Below are 14,160 nucleotides of genomic sequence, written 5' to 3' on the forward strand. Positions count from 1 at the left end.
TAAGATTTTTCGGGTACGAATTCTCCAAGTTTTTTTCTTATATTTTATTATGAGGAACAAATCAAGATACAGCCGAAAGAATTTTGAAAATTTATGTCTATGAATTTCTGTAGAAAAATAAAAATCTATTAACGTTTTTCTATTAACCCTAGTCTGGTCACCAAATGCGACCCTGCAATTGGTCGCCTCTGCGGGGATTCGCCGCGGTGTCATTTACGCTTTGGCGTTGCCGAATTTACTTTACACTGCCGGGGCGCGTTTAGCGAGTTTCCGGCAACGTCGCGTCATGGGCAATTTCATTTAACATGGGAAAAAATAATTCATCTGTCCGAAATAATTTGTTTTCTTTAGAATTTTTGGGAAATATGTTGTTCTAAAAACTACTATAATGTTTTAGACAGTTCAATTGACAAAGTTAAATTTTTTTTTATTTTTCCCGTAGGCCAGTCAATTGTAATTAAAGAAAAACGATGCGCGGCGGGGTTTCCCTCATAGGGTGACCAATCTAGGGTTAAATATCTTTTTAAAAATGACAGTTTATGATGGAATTTCAATAGAAATTTAGTAAAATATCTTAAAGAAAGTGCTAGCTTTCCCTATCGAATTATTTCATACATAATTGAGGAATAGGTTGGCTAAAAAGAAATTCATGCCCTCCTCATAACAAATTGTTTACTGGTAGATTTTTTATTCTATAAAGTAAGTATAGACAAGGGCCTCCTCTAGGCGTGTCCCACACTAGCCGTGTCTATAGACCTTTGAAATGGTTTCAACTTTCTTCAGAAATCCCACAATTGACAGAAACAATGAGCAGCTCGTCACGTCGCCGTCCTTGAGAAAAGCCGTTCCTTCGATTACTCAACGTGAAATAGTAAACCCATTGTTTTTTTCTGAATAATTCTGCAATCACGTGCTCCTGACCTTAGCCCCTTGGATCTTTACTTTCCTCCGTGTAAAAAGACCTTGAAAGGTCACATGACGGAAAAAGTGCAAGACCTTTTGTTTTCTCACACGTGCATTCAGGTTCATTCAAAGCATTTCACGTGGGCCGTTTTTCCAATAGTGCAGAGTCTAGTCCGTAATCCACCGCATGTTTTTTAGTGACGATACGACCACGAATCGACCTCGTAACCTTCTACGATTGACCTAGGTACAAGAGAATAGCTGCGCATGACACGTTGATCTATATTAAGTGCAACTGCATATAGAACACGTCACTATGCTGTGAGTTGGTGCGTTCCTGTGTATTTTCATGGCCTCGGTCAATTGCTCTAGCAATATACAAAATCAATTTGACATTATTATTATATCTATGTAGAAAGAAATGATGATGATGAATGGAATAGGAACCGAACTGTGAATATTCTCAAAAGAATAGAAGTGGAGAAAAATTGATCACAATTAAATTGAGATGAATGGTGGTGTCCATTATTATCCATTATTATATTTTAATGACTACACTCTAAAAAAAGATTACTTCTGATAAGTAGGAAAACTACTTGTATTCAGTACCGAGGCGTTTCTGGAGAAAAGCTAATTTTTTTACTTGGTCCAAGTCGAAAATCGACTGAATACAAGTTTTATGCTCCAAGTACAATTAGCACTGGTGACAAGTACCAACTGTACTCATCATCAGTACTGAAAGTACTTGTACTGAGTACCGAGCTGTACTTCTCAAAAGTAGAAAAAATACTTGAGACAAGTAGTAATAGTACTCAAATCCAGTACCAATGGATTTTCGCGGAATATTACAGTAAGATTCATCATACAATGGAGATCGTTGAAAAACGAAGAATTAATGCAAATAAAATTATTGTTTATTGTTCGTTTGCCCCTCAAATGCTTGAAAATTGAAATGTACTGGACTACAGTCCAGTGTAATAAATTCTCGAGCTACAGAGATTTTTTTTTCAAAATTTTTCAAAAGATGTGTAGAATAACAATTACCAATTAAGTTTTCCAAATTTAATTTCCAAATAGTCCTTTTTTTTAATAACAAAAAAGGTAATATTCATGCGAAATAGCCAGCAAAATGATTCTCAAAATAATTGTTATATTTTATATTGAACAAAAAAATTGAAGTATTAATCTTTTGAGCTATCTTGTGTGAAAATTGCAATTTCATTATGCGACAAAGAATGAAATTGCCTATTTAGAAGTCGAATTTTGAAAAAAAGTAGCTCGTAACCGTTATTCTAGACATCTTTTGAAAAATTTACAAAAGGAAACCCCTGTAGCTCAAAAATTGAGTACACTGTGCTATTTTTCTTCATTTTCAAGGTCTTAGGGACAAATAAACAATAAATAATCGTTTTTTTTCCCACTTATTCTTCGTCTTTCAACATATATAAATAATCAATCATCAATGTGTGATAAATCTTACTGCAATATCTCGCGATTTTTAAACTCATCGTAACCTCCCCTCGATGAAATTTGGTCATTGTCATCTGAGAATGATAATGATAATGATAATGAGAACGATAATGAGAATGATAATTAATGATATGAAATTCCCCAACAAAATAACCAACCAAAAGTACTGGAATCAAGTCATAAAAGTACTCGCGAGAAGTAGAAAAATTACTTGCTCCAAGCATTAAAAGTACTTGTGAGAAGTAAGAAAAATGCTGACAGGAAGTAATAAAAGTACTTCCTCCTAGTACTTTTCCTACTTGCTTAGCAAATATTGTACTTCACCCAAGGACATGAAAAGTACTTGGGACAAGTAGTTTCCCAACTTTTCATAAGAAAACTTCTCCCAAGTAGAATTCAGTACTGGTGAGTAGTAACTTTTTTTTAGAGTGTATATAATATATCATATATTTTTATATGTCGCTTCGTAAAAATGAACAATATACCATTGACAATGGTTAAATCATAATATATGTTTACAATTGGTGAAGAAATTTCGATTACTATAAAAAAAACCTCCCAGACGTTATATTTCAATGTAAATCGCATCGCACAAAAAATCCATGAATTTTTATCTCATCTACCTTGTTCGGTAGCAAAGAAATCTCTCTCCCACTGGAAAAATTCTGGAAGAATATCGCAAGTGATGATAGACTTTTTCAAAGCGAATCGCCTGGGTGACGTCATCGTCTGACGATTTAAATGCTCTTCCGAAACCGAAAACCTGTTTTTTACTGACTCTGTTTCTTGTGCATACACTTTTGCTTCTCTTGGGAATGTTGCACGATCCGTTATACTTTTTCTGAGAGAAATATGGAAATTGTCCTTTGGAATTGCTTTTTATTTTTTTTAGGATTGGATGACGGGGATCGGATATTATTTCGCTAGATGCGCGGAAATTTGATGAGATTCTTAGAAAAAAATTCAACAGATTCTTTCATCCAAGAATTATTTTGAATTACTTTATGGAGAATAATTAGAAGAGATTGATCGGAATAATTAACTAGAGGTGAATAACGTCATTTACCCATTGAGTCATTTTTGCACAATTAAATGCGAATAAATTGATTATCACTTTTGAGGGTAAAAATGTACTCATGAGAAAGTGCGTTTCAACCTTGCGATATCTTTTATTTTCCCCACAGTTTTTCAAACCTGTACTTATAAGGCAAGCAACTGGCCTGCAAGTCCCCGATAAATTTCATGGTGAATCGACAAGCAAAGACTGTAGGGAAAATAACAAAAAGTTAATGCATGCACATCATGCATTTTGTTCCCAAAGAAATGTGCTGCCACTCTCACTTGAAGTAGACATGCTGCGTGAAAAATTTAGAGATTTTTATGATAAATGAAATGCTTCTTTACACATGTCAATTTGTTGCTCAATTTTCTGTTGAATGAAGACCCTCATCAGTTTGAAACTTTAATTGAATTTTTTTAGCACATCGATGTTAGAAAAAGAAAGAAATTTCATGGACAGTTGACCACCAATTTCCAGGACAGTGACAATGAATGCGATTTAGAGAAGAAAAAAAATCATGAAATTTCAGGTTTCATTGACAATTCAGTATAATTCCAGAATTTTAAGCGGCATAAAAACTAGAATTCCTTAATTCATTTAAATTTCCAATCTAATATGAATATTCAGTGTCAAATTACATTGAATTTCCAGTGAAATCTGAAATTTCATGATTTTTTTCCCCCTAAATCGCATTTAGTATCATTGTCCTGAAAATTCAAGAATATACTTAATGTAATTTTCTGGTTTGGAATTCATTTTCAGGGAAAAAATGGAACGGAATTTTACAGTTCTGTTTGATTTTTCCACGAAATTCTGAATTTTCAATGACGAAATTCCTTGAAATTTCAGTGGTAATTAAATTCGACCAAAATTCCGGAAAAGTGTATCGGAAATTTCAGACAAAACTTTTTAACAGTGCATAAAATCTACGTAATCCATACTTATTTCATATTTTCGTTATTTCTTTGACCCGTTAGAGGAACAGCCTTAAGACGCCGGGGAGCGCTCATATCCACAAACATCTACATCCTGAAAACTATTATTCGTAGAGATGCGAGAGGAAAATAATGTTATTCATTATGAAATTCCCTATGGTTGTCACACTGGAGGTCCCGATAACTTTCCCTAGTTTTCGAGATATTTCAATTGACACTGGGACATTGTAGCGATGGTGAAAGCACCTTCCACTCGAGAATGTACACAGAGAGAAATGTTCAGTAAAAATTACGGAACTCACAGTCCGCTCACCGATTACGGAATCGACTCAGAAAATTTCAGTGACGGTATCGTAATTTTTCACAGGAAATTCAAGTAAAAATTACGGAACGCTCCGTGAAAAATTCCGTGATAGTTCCATAAAATTTCCTACAACCACATTGCGCTCCGGAATTACGGAAAAAATACGTAATTTTTGTTGAATCTCTCCGTGTATTTGGCGAAAGCATGTTCACACAACTATTGGAATCGTACTTCTAATAGGCCAGTCAAATAAGGACTTTTTTTCGGCCGAAATCAAGGATGATAGAAGAAGGATAAAAACCATGAGATATCATGCGGAAGAATGATATGAAACACATACTAAGTTTTTGGGATTGTAGGAAACCGGGAAATTGTTTAAAAAAATTCAAAACTGCAAAATTAAGCGTCCACGCGAACTTTTTTGCTTTACGCCGCTGAAACCATGATAGATAGGATAAAAATGCATAGGACTCAATTTGTAGAGCATGAAGAAATTTGCTACAAAAAAGTCAGTGGCGGCATTTTCGTAATTTCAACCGTCAAGCCGCTGAGCGCGCTCAAAGTTGAACTACGAAAAAGCAGCTCATATGATTGCAGCCCTCGCCTTCGGCTCGGGCTACAAACTCATATTCGCCAGAAAAGTTTTTTTCGGCCTAGTGACGAAATATACTATTTTGTTATGACGGCCGTAGGCAGAGATTCACGGACGCGGAGCGGAGCGGAGCGTCCGTGAAGCGCTGCCTCACGGCCGGAATGACAAAAATGTAATGTGAGACAAATTCCATCTGTCAGTTCCAACGAAGAGTTCAATCGACCGGTAAATCTTTTGTTTTTCATAGACATGAAGGCAACGTGAAAAATTACCAGTTGAATTATCAAAAAATTATCAGTTGAATTTCGTGTTGACTATATAAAAAACAGTTGAATAGGGCAATCCTATTGGCTGAAATTTTGATGGGAAACATTCCAAAAATTTTTTTGTTAACAATCACATCCCGAGTGGGTTCAGATAATTTTTGATGATGCATCCGTAGAGAGTTCCTTCTCGTATAATAATTCCAAGTAAACTTAATGCAGACCTGGCGCCTACAAATTTTGACTCTTGTTTAAATTCCAATTGAAAGATAAAAATTTTCATCAATATAATTTCTCATCAAATTAGCACTATAAATACAGGGGTTCAAAACAGAAGCTCCCACTGAGTTTGTGCACTATTGATTGTTGACAAAAATTTTTTTTGTAATTTTTTCATATTTTTGGAGGAAATTAGCAAAGGAAACATTTGCAGAAGTTCCCCTACGCGGAGAATGTGGACAGTGGGGAGATCAAGCGCGTGGAGTGGGGCGCGCCCGACGACAACATTTCCCTAAATCTAAAATAATTCATAGCTCACTAAGTATTGAAAATATGAAAAAATACCAAGATATCAAAAAATTTAAAAAAAAATCAAAGAATTTTTAAACATTGAAAAAATGACAAAAATCGAAAATTTTTCCTTTTATTAAATTTTTGCAGTCAGATTATATATTGAAAAACAGCAATTTTTTTAGTTTATCAACAAATAACAAGTTAAATATGAAAGTTGAGTGAAAAGGTCAAAAGAATGAAAATGGAGAGGAGAGAACGAGAAAAACTCACCTTTTGTTCTTATTCCAATAAGATAACTGGATGTTATGGCAAATTTTGGTTGAAAAATGAAGAAAAAAGAGAAAAATGTTTTTAAAAAAATTTCCTCTCCTGGAAACATTCCGTGAAGGGTTAAGATGCATCCTGATTTTTTTCATATTTTTTAATCAAATTTTTCATAAATTATTTGCAATTTTGCAACTAAAATGGACTTTTCGGCATTGGCGGCGAATCAGCTTTTTCGTAGTTCAACTTTGAGCGCACTTGGCGACTTGACGGTTGGAATTACGAAAATGCCGCCAGTGATTTTTTTGTAGGAAATTTTATGCTCTACAAATTAAGTTATATGCATTTTTATCCTATCTATCACGGTTCCATCGGCGTAAAGCAAAAAAGGTCACGTGGATGCTTAATTTTGCAGTTTTGAGTTTTTTAAAACAATTTTCCGGTTTGCTGCAATCCCAAAAACTTAGTATGTGTTTCACATCATTCTTCCGCATATCCCATGGATTTTATCCTTTTTCTATCATCCTTGATTTCCAAACCGTAATTTGACTAACCTATAAGCAGTGCAACTTCGGTTAGGTTACTGTGACGTACGATCTTACGCGTCCACGAAATTTCAATAACGACATTTCACAAATCAAATGTTCACATAAACTCTGTAGGTAATAGAATTGGATTTATATATGCTCTATAAGATTTGCTTTCTACAGCAACCTTCTAGTGGTTTCATAGGTCGTATCTATTGAATTTTCTATAGGATTTCCTGCGGGAAATTCATATTTTAACAAAAATCAAACGGAGTTTCAACATGTTTTGAAGAATTTATTTGAAAAAAAATATAGCTTCCATAAAAAATTCTATAGTAACCGTATGGAATCTATAAAAACTCCAATAGCACCCTAATATAATTCATAAAATTCCTTATAGGTTCAATATACCTGAAAAGCACGATTGTAGAAATTTTTACAGTAAATTTTCATACTACTGGGCTGCAAGGATTACTCTACCACAAAATTGCAATAACTAAAACAGGGCGTGCGCTTCGCACTCGTATTGTTTTCCATGGGTGCCAGAATAGTAAAACTTTACCGTTCCTCACTTTCATTACTTTTTATCTCAATAATAATAATGCAGGAAAAATGAATGGTCTGAACAAAGTTTTTCAGGATGAGAATTTAATTGTTGAATAATTTATTCGGAATCGTTATAATCCTCTTCATGTTCTTCTTCGTTTTTCTTTTGCTTTTTGCGTTTTTTTTTATTTTTAGGGGTGTATTATGTACTATATACATATACATATGCTATCCTATATATTTTTTTTACAGAACTTAATTTTTTTACAGTTAGAAAAAATTACAGTATAAAACATGTATGTATAATAATATATATAGTATATATTATGTAGTATAATATTATCGAGATAGCGGTAGCGTATTGGTCGAGATACGCGGCAGCGTATCGGCCAAGAAAAGTTTTGACCGACTGAGCAAAACATCAGGCCAAGCACACCGCGTATCTATACACGACAGAACTTCCCCCTCCACTACCTCTAAATGATTTACATTCGGTATAATGATAACGGGACGACTAATCGGGAAAGTGTCGTTAGTTACATTGTATAAATCGCCTATGAGCTTCTCAACGGTGTAACTATGGTATTTTTTGGATTAACAGTAAAAAAGATACGCGCATAGCAACGGTTTGGTATTCACATTCTCGCGATTCACATTGGGCGCGTTTCGCAATCGACGTAGTAGCAGTAGCAGTACTGCAACCCTATCTAATTTTGCTTTACTGCAGCTACGGTAGTTGATTCCGAAACGCACCCATTATAAAGTCGGAGAATCAGGTTGTAACGTTGGCGGCGCCGATCCAACTGAGCCTCATATCCAACGTTGAAGTGTTTCCACCAGTGCATTTGAATGTGGGTTGTGATGTTGTTATGGAGAACCACGGGAAATGTTCTTCTTCACGTTAAATCACTTATTAGAATGAAACGAAAAATTGACTCGGTGTTCTATTTTATTTTCTCTCGTCGAAAATTCGAATTTCATCCCACCATACCTATATTCATATGCGGACCTCGGACATAAAGGTAGTTTATGCACTGTTCGTGAGGTTATTGGTTTATGTTTGGAATGTGACAAAAGTGAGATGTGTCGAAAATATTGTGTGATCAAGTATTAAATGTCTGTGAATAGTTAAATTCGAAAAGAAAATATTTATTTTTCTCCAAGTGTAACAGAAAATGTTCTCATTCCATGGAAAAAAAATTCACTAAATTAAGTGACAGTGAAATGTGAACAATTTTTGTGATTATTTAGGAAAAATTAGTAGCAGACGGGGGGATTAAATGGACACTTTGAACCCTTTTCAAAATGTTGATGTCTTATTGAAGTGTTGATGAAATAGATTTTTTTTTAAAATTAAACTACAGTCAACCCCTTTGTAATAAGCTTAGATTGAGCTCAATCGATAAAATTGTGCCTTGGTTATAAATATTGAACCAAGAAGTCAGAAGAGTCCATTCCACCCAATGTTTCCCTAATATTTTTAAAAACAAAAAAAAAACAAAAACAAATGTTTTCGAAAAGAATTCTTTGTGAATATTTTGTTCGACTGTTCCTATAAGGAAATCAATTCCTCTCCAAGAAATACAATCCGCATAGGAATCATCAGAGCAAAAATTGAATGAGGAACCAAATCAAGTCAGAAAATTATTAATAGATAGTTAAATATTGAAATTCGGTGGAGACAATAAATCTGGAGTAGAACTGTTTATTTCCCTTCAATTGTTGATTCAAAAAATGTTCTATCTTATGAAAAATGAATGAGTTAAATTGAATTGAAAAGCACAAATTTCACCGGGTGTAAAAACAGTCTGCTTATTTGTGAACAAATAATGAAATCTGCCTAAAAACTCAAAAACAAATGTTTTTGTTAAAAAACTGGGCCAAGAAAAAGTTTTGTTTGATTCCTACTGGGAAGTCGAAGTTTTTGAAAAACACATGGAAATAAAAAAGGAAGCCAAGTCAGGAATTTTGAATTAATGGTAATAGTGCACAATCAGGTTTCTATAATAAAAATAGTTCTCAATGGAATAAGTATTCTAAAAAAATTCTCCATGAAATAAAAAATCAGTAGGAGCAGGACCAACGTTCTTGGCGCGGAGTTTTTCAACTCACTGTCTGTATCAATCTACTCCTCCATCATTTTCTCCGCGCCAAAGACGTTGGTCCTGCTCCTACTGATTTTTTATTTCATGGAGAATTTTTTTTAGAATACTTATTCCATTGAGAACTATTTTTCTTATAGAATATTATATATACTATATATACTATACAGGTATGCATTTTTTTATAATACAGAATTGTATTCCATTTTTTAATTGGTAAAAAAATTACAGTACATAAAAAAATATACATAGACATCATATTACATTACTTGATAAGCGGAATAGAAGCTTCAAAAATCATTGCACTCGATTTTTTAAAAGTGGATACATACTGCTTAAGACGATCAAAAAAATTACTTTTATCAATTATTCAATATGTCTCTGAAATGTGTCCTCATCATTATTTACTTTATCGACATGAATTCCCTAGACGACAATACCCGTCTCCGATATGTGATGTTTGCATACCTATTCCCTCTGTTATACTTGTCTTCGAACTGCTCTTCATTCACACAATGGCTGCCTCCGTTCATTTACCTATTCACACCTGAACTAGCCAACTGTGGCATGGTTGAACTCTCGCCGTCGTCTTCAAACAATGACATTGAACGTATGTTCGTTTGGTCTAGTTCGAAATTAATGCTCATTTCAAAGTTCAACAACTCACCTGGGAGAAGGTGCGAAATAGCGACGGTTTCGTCATGTTCGAGGCAATTGCTGAGGTGATTTTTTGTCATTGATGAGTGTATATTGCTAAAATTAGCATATGGCTACGTAGAATGAGTCATTGTATTTTTTCTAGTATTATTTGTATTCAACACTCAATTCTGTACGTCTTGTATTATGTAATATGAAATGCGATAAACTATTTTTCTGTGACGACAAAATTTTTCATTGATCGACATATCCTGATCAAGTGATGCCATTTTAATAAATTCCAAATGCAATTTCCAGACCTGAAAAAAATATCTTCAGAATGAAGAAACAATCATCAGATTTAACTTCACCGATCTGAAGTTATTGGCAATTAAAAATGCTTCATTTAACACACAGAAAAACCTAAATGTAAATTACGTTTAAGAAGTCGTCTTTTACACTTTCTGAAGCGTACACGGAGAGAAATATTCAATAAAATTTGCGTAATCTTTTCGGGAATTCCGGAGCGAAATGTGGTTGTAGGAAATTTTACGGAACTATCACGGAATTTTTCCGGAGCGTTCCGTAATTTTTACTGAACATTTCTCTCCGTGTATTTCACGGTTGAAGTTGTTGCGTAAATTACGTTCCAAATAGCCTAAAATGACGATTACGTAATCGTAATTTACAATTTTGTATTCTTAAATTACGATTCCATAAATGCAATTTACGGTTTTGTATTTGTAAATTATGATGATTTTTTCGGTATTTCACGTTTATCTCTGCGTAATAAACGGCGAAAAAAAGTTATTGTAAGCGCAAAAGACGCTTTGTTTGGGTGTAACATACGTTTTTATTTTAATCGCAAAAGAAACACCTGTTTGAAGCCTAAATTCCGATTTTCATGACAGAAAAAATCTACCCGACATCATATTGACGTTAAGCGTAAATTAGTAAATTGTAAATTACGCTTGAGAAAACGTAATTCACGTTAAATTTGTTTTTGTGCGAACCATTCTTCAAAATTTTCTATTTCCATAGAAATAAAATTAGTTCAAAGAACAAAATCTTCACCGATATGTATCGGATACATTTTGATCGTGTAATTGAATCGTCATCAATTACTCAAATGATCGTTACAACTGCCTACGAACCCATCCAGTACAAGCGAATCCGACGTAGCGTAGGTCGTAACCCGTTCGGAAACATTTCAAAATAATATCCGACTGTACACCCGAGTGGAAAAAAATTAATAGCCGAGAAGAAAAAAAAAACTCAATGCTGGTTTCATACATGTATCCAGTGTGGCTGCGTTTATCATGTAAACACGCGGGTATAAATACCCGGGTATATTCGCTACGATGAATAGCCCGCGCTCTCGAGCGTTGCACCGACGTGTTTGCTTGGTCAAGGTGCCCGGGCGGTCTGTCTCGTTTTTTCTCGGGATAGGAGAGTGATCTGTGGACCTTGGGGGAGTGTGAAAAAATTCATTCAGTTGTTCGAGGGAAATGATTTAGTGTTCGGAGTGATCGAGTAATTTGTCAAATTCTCGTATCTGCTGGTCGTCAATCACAATTGTGGGCGACAATGACGTTCAATTGCAATTACTGATGAACTTGATGGCATCATCCTCACCACGGTTGGGTCGTTATAACAATTGTGTTTTTGCATGAGGAATAATTCTTCAAAAAAAACTTTGGGAGATCTTTTTTCTGTCGCAAAAAGATTCATCGAAAAACGAAAATTAATTTTTCGAAGACAGCCGGAACGGTCTTTGAAAAATTTTAAAAACCTTTGAGAAATAATGAATGTATCCCTCTAATAATAAAAAAATAAGGAGGTTTGAAAATTCAGGAGGCGCCCCTGATTCTAACCCTTATTGCGACCTTGATGATGCCATTGAGAATGAATTATTATCTCTATGTCTGTAATATGTTCATATGAGTTCATATGGGGAGAATATAGGGGTCAAATTCTTTTTTTTTAATTTTTTTGACCATTCATGTGTTTCATGATTAACATCATTTACACTTTGAGAAATCCTTCTTCAAGTTCAACTACTCTAAAACTGCTGAAGCTCGCTTAGGTCATTTTTGAACATCAACAATCATGAAGTAATAATAAGAGTATACCTCACACTATTCTATGTAAATAAATGGAAAAATGAATGATTGAATCTCACCGCAAAAGATGTTGGTTGGAGTCTTTTGCAAATAATGAAAACCTCAATTTTCCAACGGAGGTACATCATTCCATCAATTTTGTTTTCTATATAATACGAACGCCTAAACATAGCAAGCGAGGAGGGCACAGCCCTCTAGTTCAGAATATAAAATTGGGCAGAAGCGAAATATAATCCTCAAATCGGACTTAACTCCATAAAATTCATCATATCTCAATAAATTCTGAAAAGAATATTTTTATGACATTTTCCAGGTAATGACGTGCCTAGAAAAATCTTTTTCATTTATCATAAAAATCATTGGTCTCGCGACTGGTTGCATAATTGATGATCATGGCATTTGCTGTCACCCTGACATCTCACTCTGGTTGACCCTGTACCACCATCTGGTCAATTACATATCACGATATCGTTCGTAAATATCCACAAGAGAATTGAACAATAAATACACGCATTAATCGAGGAATTCCACACGTGACATTTAGCTTCGCTCGTAGATTAATTTCCAAATTTTCATCGAAGATGAACTTATCTAATTCTTGTTTGTTTACTGTTTTGCAGGGCTGAGCCTCGACAGCAGTAACATGTCGATGTCCTCGGTGGGGCCCCAGAGTCCGTTGGATATGAAACCAGATACTGCGAGTCTCATGAACTCCGGGAATTTCAGCCCTTCTGGACCTAATAGCCCGGGGTGAGTTTTGGAAAAATAATCAGGGAATTTATTAAAGAAAAAGTAAATGATTAAAAGTATGTTTCAGTCGCGAATTTTTAACAATATAAAAAGTTTTCCCTGCGATTTATCTGGAAAGGAAAAAAATTAAAACCAAGTAATTCTAGTACTTGGCGTTTATCTAGGGGAGAGTGGAGCAAAATGAAACAGTCGAAATACGACTGTTTGACGCAATTCAAGCAAAAAAAATTTTTTTCATTAAATATTTTTTTTTACCAATTTTTGTTTATTAACTTTTTTTTATTCTTGGGAGTACTGATGAGAATAATAATTTTCCATTCAGTAGAATGGAAAAGTATTGAGAAGTTTTGACGGGTGAAGATTTTCTCAATGGATTAATGGAAAAGAACATTTTCTATCAAACAGCAAAATCTAAAGTCCAGAGCAAGATCGAAGGGGAGACTCAGAGGGGGAAAAAGGAAAATGTGATGCTGAATTTCAATCAAATGAAAAAAGAAAAGTGTAATCAGCTTTTTTTTGTTGCTTGAATTACGTCAAATAGTAGTTTTTCGACTGTTTCCTTTTTCATTTTGCCCCACTCTCCCCTACGAAAAGGGTGGGTGCGGGAGAACACATTTGGAGAATAAAATTTCCAACGAAAGTATCTTCTAACTTTATTGGTTTGAATCTCCGTTACCGAGATAATTCGATATTGAAAGAAACGTAAAAATCGACTTCGTATGTAAAACCTAAAAATGAACAAATTTGTTTCTTTTAAATATGAATTATCTCTATAACAAGTGGTTTTAGGTGGAGATGTTTAGAAAACCAAATGTAGAGAGAAAATTTCCGAGAAAGGATGACAGATGACAAAAATTCCGTACAAAAATTTCGCCAACTATATTCGATTCTAAGATATATCCCCAAAAAATAAACCTCAATTTGCTGACAAAATGAAGATATTTCTCCACTTAAAATAATTCTGAGTAAATATTACGCAACAAAAACCGTCTTCGTGTCTACTCCGCATAATTCTCCAAATGTAAATACCCTAATTCAAGAATTGGTTCGAAAATAAAAAATTAAGTAAAAAAAAATAGTCTCAATTAATCTAAAGCCTAAAAAAGAAAAAGAAATCAGTGACCCCCGAGCATTCGTGACTGACGTGACCACAATCTCCTCCAGGTCTGCCT

General features: G+C 34.4%; 1 protein-coding gene across 5 annotated transcripts in view; it reads left to right on the forward strand.

The window, feature by feature from the left end:
• Positions 1–14,160, forward strand: part of LOC107041938 (retinoic acid receptor RXR) — a 63,746-nt gene that overhangs the window by 36,264 nt on the left and 13,322 nt on the right. For all 5 annotated transcript variants that reach the window (XM_015262763.2, XM_015262760.1, XM_015262759.1 and 2 more), the window contains one exon: positions 12,859–12,988. In XM_015262763.2, coding sequence (XP_015118249.1) covers positions 12,859–12,988 — 130 coding nt within the window. The remainder of the gene's footprint in view (positions 1–12,858; positions 12,989–14,160) is intronic.

This window comes from Diachasma alloeum, unplaced genomic scaffold (genome assembly GCF_001412515.2).
Source record: "Diachasma alloeum isolate Michigan unplaced genomic scaffold, Dall2.0 Dall_scaffold_00394, whole genome shotgun sequence".
NCBI classification, from domain to species: domain Eukaryota; kingdom Metazoa; phylum Arthropoda; class Insecta; order Hymenoptera; family Braconidae; genus Diachasma; species Diachasma alloeum.